The sequence below is a fragment of the Haliotis rufescens genome, unplaced genomic scaffold (assembly GCF_023055435.1).
Source record: "Haliotis rufescens isolate VD_foot unplaced genomic scaffold, xgHalRufe1.0.p SCAF_14, whole genome shotgun sequence".
NCBI lineage: Eukaryota > Metazoa > Mollusca > Gastropoda > Lepetellida > Haliotidae > Haliotis > Haliotis rufescens.
In genome coordinates, this window is record NW_025963824.1 from 19,225,906 (window position 1) to 19,238,303 (window position 12,398).

Below are 12,398 nucleotides of genomic sequence, written 5' to 3' on the forward strand. Positions count from 1 at the left end.
TACGAGGTCTTGACAAGGCAATGAAAACAATGCGGGGAGAACTCAACAATAATATGGCCAAGATTTCCGAAATCGACAAGCATATAGTTTACGAGAAAACAAAACTTGAACAGGCGGGCGATGAGTTCAGTAGACGCATCATAGCGAAAAGATTGCGTAACTTAGAAGACGAAAGATCGGCCCACCTCGAGGCTGCTTCCAGTAATAAAGAGGCACTTCGTTCGCAAATCAGTCGTATTCGAGAAACTATCGATCGAGTCCTCAACGATGACACTACACTGGCCGATAAAATTAAAACATTGTTCAGAGAACAGGGAATAACAATTGCCAGTATTTTAACCGCATTTGGATTTATTATATCGACTTTGACTCTCGCGTTAACCGGTGGCGGTACAGGTGGTGGTACAGGTGGTGGAGGATCACCGCCTAGTGATAAAAACGGTATAAAAGAGTGGATAAAAAAGCATTTAAAAGCATTAGGTTCAGCACTGGGAAAGCTCGCTGAGAAAGCCGCGGCCGCACTTCCCGGTATAATAGGGAGTGTTGTTTCCTGGCTCTTGAATTTATTAGCTAAGACCTCCACTTGGCTTAGTCAAAACTTGTGGGCACTGATCGTAGCAATTGCAGGGCTGTTGTACGTATTCGCTAAGAACTATTTATCCAAATCAGTTCGCTAAGAACTATTTATCCAAATCATGAGTAAACCAACCGCGACTCCACCTAATACAAGCGCTGTTTTTTCATCGATATGTTGTTGATTTTTAGCCGCAATATGCGGTGGCACTTGTGTGTCAGTAGAGGTTTGTGAAACATGTGGTGTTTGTGGCTTGACTATTCCCTTTTTCGCCCGTGATTGTTTGCGTTATTAATTCGACGTTAATATCTGAATTTATACCTGGTTTTTGTTGATCGGTAGCGATAACAATTTTATTATTATAGCCTATCACTTGACTGATCTTAAGTTCCATATTACTCGGAGACATGTATAGTCCCGGCGCATAAACGAAGTCTACTTTGGATTGAGCGTACTGTAATACATCTTGAAAACGCTTTATAGACGATGGTATGTCAACTGGTGAATAAATGGCGTCCTCCACGTTTGCGACAAACTGTTTTTGTGCATCGAACGCCGTCCCAGTACCGATGATTCCCGTTCGTGTTTGCCATTGTGCACCGAGAATTGCCCTTACATAAGTTCTTATCGATTCATTAACTCTTTCAAATCCTGGGTTAGTAAAATTATTTTCCGTTTTATCATTAAGAAATTCATTCCAAGCGTCTGTTGTATCGTTTGGATGCACAAACTTTGTTATAATATAAGGAATGCCACTCTCAAAGTTCATACGATCTGCTCTAAACTGTTTACTCGAGAGAGCAAAGCCTGAAGGGATCACACCCTCTTTAATTAAATAATCGCTTTTATCTTTAATAGTTCTTTGTCCATTTTACGGAATACCTAGACCATGGCTAGGTCCTTTAATGCGCCAATCTTTACTCATAGAAACATTAAATTCATTACAAATACGTTCGAAGGCCCTCTTATTATAATGATTATTTGCGTGATTCCATGCTGGATCCAGCGGTAATGGAGCACTAATTTCTTTAAGTATACGTCTAATCTGATAGTACACGTGAAATAATATAACAGACTTATATAGTTTAAATCCTGGGGCATTAACAGATACGCCACATCCCGTTGTGGCACACCATACGGCAAAGTTTAACTGATTCTGCCAAAATTGCATCGGACGGTTAAACCAATCGTCCACCATTGTATCGTTAGTTGCCGTGAAACTGTATTTTTCAAAGATATCGTGGAATTTAACGGTAAACTCAGCACCAGAGGCAGTTACTATAATCGATTGATTAGTATTGTAAGTTGATTTCATATTTAAGTTATGATATAGTATCATTGTATATTTAATATGTATGTTACACTCCCTGGAATAACAAATGGTCAGTCTATTCAACTGCTTCATACTATCGATAACTCGGATGGACAACTCGAAGTAGCTCTATGCGATATAACGTATTACCCACGGTGGACCAATATAAATACTGCGAGAGGTAATAATAATGAGACAGAAATAAATGGTGAAAAATACATTATACCTGATGGGTATTACAGCGTATGCTCACTCAATGATGAATTTTTTAAGCCTAATGGAGTTAGTCTAACACAAAATGAGTCGAATGGGTTACTGATTTTAAACGCTGGAAAAAAGAATGTAAAGCTTTACGAGAACTTAGCATACACACTTGGATGGAGAGGAGAAATAACAGTACTCAAGACATCAGATCAGGGACTCGATTTACCTGATTTCATTCCCTATAAAGAGTTGTGCATCCATCTTGATCAGATCAGTACGACGGATAATATTCAACAAGAAAGTCCTTCAACTCTACTCAGATGTGTTCCAGTTAAAGAGGAAAAATACAATAGCGGTAGAACGGAATCTTTCTCAACATTACAATATAAAAAATTAAAGCGGGGTATTATTTCAGACCTCAAAATTTCTGTATTAGATGTAAAACACCAACCTGTACATATAGGATACTTAAGTGTAACACTCCATATTATAAATAATGGTTGATTCCATATTTAAGTTATGATATAGTATCATTGTATATTTGATATGTATGTTACACTCCTGGGAATAACAAATAACTCGGATGGTCAGCTCGAAGTCGCCCTATGCGATGTAACATATTACCCACGGTGGACCAATATAAATGCTACAAAGATATGGTTATTAACTACATCTGGTACTGTCAAATCCATTACTATACCTGATGGGTATTACAGCGTAAGCTCACTCAATGATGAAATTTTTAAGCCTAATGGAGGTAGTCTCACACAAAATGAGGCGACTGGGACAGTGAAATTAGACACTGGAAATCCAAATATAATTTTATTGGAACAATCAGCTACATGGGAATTTAGTCGCTTAATTGGCATACATCGGGATGTTAAATTACCCGATTTAGTTCCCTATAAAGAGTTGTGTATCCATCTTGATCAAATAAGCACAACAAATAATATTCAACTAGAAAGTCCTTCAACTCTGCTCAGATGTGTTCCAGTGAAAAATGAAAAATATAATAGCGGTAGAACGGAATCTTTCTCGTCATTACAATATAAAAAATTGAAGCGTGGTATTATTTCAGACCTCAAAATTTCTGTATTAGATGTAAAACACCAACCTGTACATATAGGATACTTAAGTGTAACACTCCATATTAAAAATAATGGTTGATTCATCAGGCCCTGGAACGCTCAGACAATGTAATACAATTGCACTTTCCGATTTTGGAGACACGGAAGGATTCGATAAACCCGGTAACAATGGTAAGTTATACGCTTTACACTTACACGATAATGTATACAAGCGGAGAGAAGTTACATTCACAGGTAATCTAGAAGATTTAAGCGATGTCGACGTTAGTAGACTCATTAAAAACACTTCGTACAATATTATTCTCAACGGCGAGAATAAATGGACTATGGTCGAAGCAAACATCGAGTGGCTACTGAATATCGTCATTACCCCACCTTATGTGATGATGGGTAAGGGACATAATTTAACTAAGATAATAAATAGTGGCATCGTACTCGCGGCTTATATCCCGTCAAAACGAAAAAGTGTGTTAGTCACTCCCGTGCCAGAGAACCCAGGTCATATGTTATATAGTCGTCCGGCAATCCAAAACGTTAGTTTAAATTTGGTCACTGAATTCGATGATATTAAAGTTAACTTGAGTGCAATACCTAATATTTCTACGCTTATTATTGAAGTCTTGTTCGGAGATGCACCGGAAAATGCCTTCGAAATATTACCAGTTCTATCGATTAAATGGCTAAAGAAACACCAACGTCGACGTTGCAGTATTATTCATATCGGAGCATCACCCGTTGCAACCCTCGAGGGGGTCCAAATTATTAAAAGTGACAGCATTTCTCTTACTAAGATATTCTTGCCGTATAATATTCATTTGATAAGGTTGATGTATACTCTCAAAACATTTAAGCAAGATCAATTAAAGACTATTATATGACTGTAATATACACTATGAGTTTATATCGAGCGCTCAATGAAGCATTTGAAAAGATGGATACTGTTGATGGATTTCGATTACATCAAATAAGCGACATAAAACATCGAATAGAGAAGGATAGGGAGTTGAGACTTGGATTGTATAAAAAGTATCGCAGAGCCGTAAATGCTCTGGACGGAGTTGACACCGCGCTTTTAGTATCTGGCATGGGACTGGGTGTAGCCGGTGTCGGTTTATTATCAACTATAATCGCCGCGCCTATCGTGCTCGGTATGGAAATAGCCGCTGGAGTCTCGGGACTGGCAGGAATATCGATAAAATTCATTTCTCGTAGGTTACAAAAGAAAGCATTAAAACACGATAGTATTCGGATACTCGCCGAAGCAAAGTTGAACAGCATTGAGGATCATATTTCAACAGCAATGGTCGATTGTAAGATATCTGAGGATGAGTTTTGTTAAGTGCTGTCGGAACTCACCAAATACAATGAAATGAAGCAGGAGATTCGATCAAAATCTCATAAGACCAGTGGTATTAGCGAAGATGAGAAAAAAAAGTTCATAGAACAGGGGAGGCAACAAGCGCGTCAATTATTCCGTGCCAAAACCAAAGAACTGGTTGGAGATTAAAAATAGATTGCTAACTATCGTTTGATCACATTTAGACAAATGCTTACATAAATATATATAATAATGGAGATCGAAAAAGCTATTAAATGGAGAGAATTACCACAAGGTTTTTATTATATCAGTGATGTCAAACCGACCAAATACGGTTATCAATTGTTTCTTATCAATTTACAAGAAGAGTGTAGTTATATAGTCTGGTCTCCTAGTAAAATGAACGAAGAACTTAATAAAAATGTTGAATATCGCTTTATTGATAAAAATAATAAAGAATATTTTTATTACCATTTAGACTCATCTAAAGCAATGATTGGCCCCAGGTATTGGTGAGCTAGAGCCAATTTAACTTAATCTCATGACTATCATTGAATCGCATCATCATTTACGCATAAAAAATGCCACCTGTAGTAGCAGTATAGGTACATGAATCCGGCTCCAGTGGAGTTGCGGCAGAACCCCCATTACCTATACTACTAAAGTGACAATGACAATGATGAAAGCAGGCCTGAGTTTAAAGAAAACTAAAAACTGGTGTTTAACTGAAGAGTATGATGGATACAGGCTCAAGTGAGTAAATGGCACAGCTCATTGTCCATTGTCAGACCATTATGGAATTCTTCTCTGCAGCAGACATGTAAACTTTCGAGGAGGTCGACCAACATGTTAGGACATGGAATTGTTCTGGACAATTTGATTGTGAAAATTATTAAGAAGCTGAAACATTTGTATGATTTGTAGCTACACTATTAGACTCATGCCATTATTGCATAAAGTAAAATGTAATTTGTTTACTTTTGTATTGAGACTGTACTGAAAAGTGCATATTTATTCATGATCAGTAATGAGGTCATTACTTTATTATTTCAATGTCAGTCATAAACTTTTGCGGCAAACCGTCCACCCTTTGTCAAGACATCGTGTAGAGTCTGCCTGGCGTGTCAGGACATTATGACATGCAGTCCCACACAGAGACAAAATGTTAAAATGAATATTTCAGCCAATTCCAGCTTTTTGGAAAAGAACACAAAACCTGTGTAGGTCTACAAGAATGGATATAGAAATTGAGCATGGATTTCATTAGCGTCCTCCCTAACAATATGTTTCCAAAGCTGCCTGTACTTGTGAAAGGCCTCAGCTCTGCCCTAGTTTGATACTGATTTTTGGTATCTCAGACAACAATTTTGAGAGCAATTATCCAATTAATTTGTCCTGAACCTGGATGATCAATTGTGACTCGATCAACGGAAGACAAGGACGACGCCATGTATGTAAAATAGTGGTCGCATGTTGTCCTGTGCACAGCGCACAAATCAGGTGTAGTTAAGCAACGTCGGTCATGGAGAGTCCTTGGGTCAGTGACTGGTTTTTTTCAGCTTGGCTCTTAAGAGTTTCTTGGGCTTCGGTCATGCCCCACACTGATGCACATGTAGCACATGTCGCGTGTCCTTGAGCAATTGACTTTGTTTGAACAGTGCCTCTATTCATCCAGCAGTGTATGGGTACCTGGTAGGATCATATGGTTGTTAACCCTCTAGCGCCTTCTCAGGCAGCTTGGGTTGTTTACTCCTCAGGGAGCTGAGAATGATTATTGAGTGCACACCATGACCATGAGTGCTAATAATAGCACTTTGAGTATGCCCTATTAAATGTCCTATTATTAGGGCTCCAAGCCGAAAGGCTGTAGAGCCCTATTGTAATCGTTCGATTTATTATTATTATTATTATTATTTATTATTATTATTTATTATTCCGCCGATTTTTGTACCTGCCCTAGCAAAATAACCACTGGCTCGATTTTGTTCAAATTTTGTGTGTGTTTGAAGACCGTTGGGTACTAGTGCCAAGTGCCAAGGCAGTAGGCCCAAAGGCCAAGGGCAGATAACTGAAAAACAAGTATTTTTTGACGATATATTTTGCCCTGTTGCTCCACAACCGTTTGTCCGTTTACTTTGAAACCTTGCATGTATCTGATGCTTGAGCTGCTTGACATATTTTGTTCTTTGACTTTGGTCATTGGTCACGTGGTTTGGCAGCCATATTGGATTCAATGTTTTCACAGGGTTTTTTGGGCACCTGTCTTCAAATACTATCTCCTCTGAATCCACTGCATGAAATGCTTTCAAACTTTCTGAGAATTGTCTCCATACAGAACACAACAAATTAGCGTTGCCGTTTTTCGATATCTTTTTTAGTTGCGGCCATATTGGATTTTGATTTTGATAATTTTTTTCACCCAAGTACAAATACTGAAGGAAGCGCCTCATAAATCTTCTACAAACCCCCATTCACTGGCTTTGCAGATACCCTAGCGTTCTCCACAGCCTTGTTCAATATTATGTGTACTACCCTTGACGACCAGATTTAGAATTGGCCTTTTTCAACCGATGCTTGTCTTAAGAGGCAACTATGCTTGTCACAGGAGGCGACTAATCGGATCGGGTGGTCAGACTCGATTCTTCATTTCTCAATTGCCAATTGCTATGGTACCTTTTTTTTGACAGCGTTGTTAAAAGCAAACCATTTGCAAACCATTTGCGGATTAGAATATGGAGGTCGGCATTTAGTCCACTCTGGGAAACTGTGGCACACGCCAATTTGGTAGCGGCAATGTCCTGCGAACGGTGACTATCTTTTGACGGAGTTGGTACAAGCAAACCATGTACGGATTCGAACATGGTCGAAGTCAAACATGGGTTAAGAATACACTGGGACACATGTCATGATGTCTCACAAGCGGTTTATTACATTTAACGGCGTTGGTACAACCAAACCATTTGGGGATTCGAACATGGTCGAAGTCAAACGTGGGTTAAGAACACACTGGGACACGTGTGGTGATGTCTCACAAGCAGTTCATTACATTTGATGGCGTTGGTACAAGCAACCATTTGAGGATTCGAACATGGTCGAAGTTGGAAATTGGTTTAAACATCATGGGACACCCAGGCACATGTCAATTTAGTAGTGGTGATGTCTCACAAGAGGTTCCGTACATTTGACGGCGTTGGTACAGGTAAACTCTTTGAGGATTCGAATATGAACGAGGTCGGAAACAAGTTTAGCACTCTCAGCAATGCGACAGGAACCCGGGGCCCGGACGAACGCAGAACGCTATATCCGTTTGACTGGAGCCCAACTGACAAAGAAGTTACAGCCTGTTAAAGAGTCACCAAGGTCACGAAAGGCTGAAGAGCCCCAGTGTTATCGTTTGATTTAATATTATTATTATTCCGCCGTTTTTTGTACCAGAGCTAGCAAAATAACCACTGGCTCAATTTTGTTCAAATTTTGTATGTGTATAAAGACCGTTGGGTACTAGTGCCCGCCAAAAACCCAAGGCCCTAAGCCCAAAGACCAAGGGAAGATAACTAAAAAACAAGACTTTTTTAAAGATGTATTTCGCCCTATTTCTCCACAACCTCTTATCCGATTACTTTGAAAACTTGCATGTACTTGCTGCTTGAGCTGCTTGACATTTTTTGTTCTTTGACTTTGGTCATTGGTCACATGGTTTGGCAGCCATATTGGATTTAAGGTTTTCACAGTGTCTTTTGGGTACCTATCTTCAAACGCAAACAACTCCGAGTCCACTGCATGAAATGCTTCCAAACTTTCTGAGAATTGTCTCCACTCACAACACAGCAAACTCTAATAACCGTTTTTGGATATCTGTTTTAGTTGATGTTATATTGGATTTCGATTTTGATATAAAAAATTACCGAAATTTTACTTAAACGATCATATCTTGTTAGCTTGTTGACAGAAACTATTGCAAGTTTACATGAAGTTAGTGTATCATATGCATCTTATTTTCTGTTCTTGGGTGCATGGAAAAAGTAACAACACTTGGTGGTAATATTTGATTAAAATTTGGGACACCCCTGGAACACGCCAATGTCCTGCAAACGGTGACTATCTTTTGACAGAGTTGGTACAAACAAACCCTTTGAGGATTCGAACATTTTGGATGTCGGACATGGGTTAAGAACAGACTTAGCACACGCAAATTTCGTAGTGCTCAACGATACCCTGCAAGTTGTGCCTACATGTCACGGATTTGGTACAAGGAAACCCTTTAAGGATTCGAACATGGACGTTTGTGCACAGTATAACTTGGAGCCCGCCATTGCTGCTTTGCAGCTATATTTATTATTGTTATTATTATTACCTGCCTGACCTTTAAAATTTGCATATTTATCAGTAAATGACCCTTCCAGATACCATTAAGGTGTTTTTATTTGTTGGTTCTATCCTGCCACGAAACCTTCTCAGTATATGATAATGGTAGATACTGGTCACTTGTCACTGATTTTATGACCAGGATACATGTATCTGGTGAGATAGAATTTTGTCATTCGGGAAAAGATTGTGATGGGCCTGCTTTCTGTTTTGGTGTTTTGTTTATGTCATGTCTGTTCATGTTTGAAAGATATTATTGATATTCTAACACAGTACTATTATGATGTTAAAAACTTCAGCTTGAGACAAAAAAACCCATTTGTTTGTGAAATGACGGTGTTTCCATGGTAGTGTTCAGACAGACACAGCAAACTGATGGTGTTTCCCTTGGTAGTGTTCAGACAGACACAGCATGTTCATGGTGTTTCCCATGGTAGTGTTCAGACAGATGCAGCAAACTGATGGTGTTTCCCATGGTAGTGTTCAGACAGACACAGCAGTCTGATGGTGTTTCCCATGGTAGTGTTCAGACAGACACAGCATGTTCATGGTGTTTCCCATGGTATTGTACAGACAGAGACAGCAGACTGATGGTGTTTCCATGGTAGCGTACAGACAGACACAGCATATTGATGGTGTTTCCATGGTAGCGTACAGGCAGAAACAGCATATTGATGGTGTTTCCCATGGTAGTGTTCAGACAGACACAGCAAACTGATGGTGTTTCCCATGGTAGTGTACAGACAGACACAGCATACTGATGGTGTTTCCCATGGTAGTGTACAGACAGACACAGCAAATTGATGGTCTTTACCATGGTAGTGTTCAGACAGACACAGCTTGTTGATGGTGTTTCCCATGGTAGTGTGCAGACAGACACAGCATGTTGATGGTGTCTCCCATGGTAGTGTTCAGACAGACACAGCAAATTGATTGTGTTTCCCATGGTAGTGTTCAGACAGACACAGCAGACTGATTGTGTTTCCCATGGTAGTGTTCAGACAGACACAGGAGACTGATGGTGTTTCCCATAGTAGTGTTCAGACAGACACAGCATGTTGATGGTGTTTCCCATGGTAGTGTACAGACAGACACAGCATATTGATTGTGTTTCCCATGGTAGTGTTCAGACAGACACAGCAGACTGATGGTGTTTCCCATGGTAGTGTACAGACAGACACAGCATATTGATGGTGTTTCCCATGGTAGTGTTCAGACAGACACAGCAGACTGATGGTGTTTCCCATGGCAGTGTTCAGCCAGACACAGCAAATTGATTGTGTTTCCCATGGTAGTGTTCAGATATACTACTTTTACTCTGATTCAGATCAAAGCCAAAGGAATCCTGCAAAACAAACACCATGGATGAAAGTGCTTTCTTAACCGACTTTGTGGACCTGTCTCTCACCAAACGGATACACCAGATGGAGCAAACACTTACAGAAGATGATGATCCTGATAATGACATCTTACCACATACTGCTGCAGACATGGGGACAGGTTTGTGACTTGAATGTTGCAGTGTACTGCTGCAGACACAGGGACATATACTTGCGTTAACTTTTGCAAGCCATCGTCACCCAATAGTTCCCCCCAACTGGACTGGGAAAAGGGGAGAGGGCTCAGAGGGGTGTAATTTTCTGCAGCTACAGGTAGGGATCAGGCAGGTCATAAGTTAAAAGCAGGAATGGATTAGAACTGGAAGTGACATCATGAACATCTCAACTGGGAGGGTCATATGGATGTAAGTCCTTTTAAGGAGGGCGCAGGGGGGTCTAGTTGTCTTAGACACTGCAGTTCACTGTGCAAAGGTCCATCCCTTGGGTACCCAAGAAACCTGTGATTGCGGGCTTGAATCCCAGTTCGCCCTGATTATGTTTCTAGATTTGTTAACACCATTCCTGTGCACATAAGTTTAACCAAAATGTCTGAGACCTACATCACTGTTAAAAGCAGTGTTGAACCAAACTCGCTCACCCAAGTCTTTTTAAGTAGTGATGATGTCACAGACTGTGTTATTTGGACACAAATATAGTTATGGAAATTGATCACATTATTGCATACCTCCTTGGCATTATTGTGAAAACAGGCCTGATGAGGTGGTTTCATGTTATGTGCTCCTGTGTTAGTCAAAATGACCAAGGATGTTGTTTGGAACAGTTAGGCACCCCCAAGATGCTGGATTGAATGTAAGAGGGGACACCAAAATTGATGGATGAGGCCCCATTTAAAAAACCGATCTAAGCGCTACGACAGTCGTCAGTCTATGTTAAAGAATAGGAGTTATCGTTGGTCTTAGCGCTATGATTGCTTTGGGGAACGTAACACAGGGTGTCAGATGTCAGAACCAACATTTTGCATCGGCTATATTCTGGCACTTATGTTATAGGGGTTTATATATTCGTAAGAATCATCAAACAATAGTTATCATTGTCAATGATTAAAACAATACCACCTCCAATACATCAGGAGTAATTCCTCCCAACTCCTCAATACTGTGCACCCAGGATGACTGGTGTTGGGAAGATGGAGTGTGGTGTTCTAAATATAATGTAAAATCGCATTCCATTTATGTGCATTCTCCGTTTCATAAACCTATAGGGGTTTTGTAAGGATTCAGTTGGCTCTGGAATAAATCTAGAATTCACTCACTTGGTTGTGTGATTACTTTCATTTCCTTCACGTACACATCAGTGAGGTTTTCCCATTTAGCACGTGCACAAAAGAATTATGAGGCAAAATACTATTATATGCACAACTTATTATGGTTAGTTGACAGTGAAGAGCACATCTGTTGAAAAATCTATAGACTATATGGTCTGAACCGAACTACAGAACTACTGATGTAATAGAGGTTTTATTCTGTGAATTGTTGACAATGTTTTAAAAGTTGAAATTTCTAATGAAAAATCAATGAAACATTGTATACAAGTGTTGGGTAATAAGGTTTTGAGTGATTGATTAAGTGAGTAGAGTTTTATGCCGCTTTTAGCAATACTCCAGCAATATCACGTCGGAGGACACCAGAAATTGACTTCATCCATGTGGGGAATTGAAAACCTTGGCCTTTTGCGTGAAGAGTGAATGCTTTAATGTTATCTTCACTTCTAAAGTTTTCTGTTTTTATAAAATCTAATAAAATGAGCATCTGTTGTTATTTCAAATTGCTGTATGCTGCTTCTGAATTGCTACTTGTGATACAGAAGCCACGATCCGCTTCCTGAAAGCCAAGCTGAGGGTAATGCAAGAGGAACTGGACCGACTGTCGCAAGAGACACGAAACAAGGTAGGTGTCACAGCAGGATTAACCTCTCTGGTCATCTGGATGAGGTGTCAACCTTGGATAAGGTTAACCTCTCTGATCATGTGGACTTCAAGGAATTCAGGATGTCATCCTTTGAAAAATGTATTGACCTTGAAGTGGTGTGTAAAGTGATGTAATTTTCTACTTAATATTGCTTTCCTACTCCAGTTCTCGCACACAATTCTTTAACAGCCAAAGTCACTGTTAAGAACTGTTGTCATCATGTTTGATAA

The 12,398-nt window shown here is 39.7% G+C and overlaps 1 protein-coding gene across 1 annotated transcript in view; it reads left to right on the plus strand.

Moving 5' to 3' along the window:
* Positions 1-12,398, plus strand: part of LOC124123079 (testis-expressed protein 9-like) — an 88,767-nt gene that overhangs the window by 42,724 nt on the left and 33,645 nt on the right. Inside the window, exons 7-8 of the mRNA XM_046486341.1 lie at positions 10,189-10,361; positions 12,065-12,147. Coding sequence (XP_046342297.1) covers positions 10,189-10,361; positions 12,065-12,147 — 256 coding nt within the window. The remainder of the gene's footprint in view (positions 1-10,188; positions 10,362-12,064; positions 12,148-12,398) is intronic.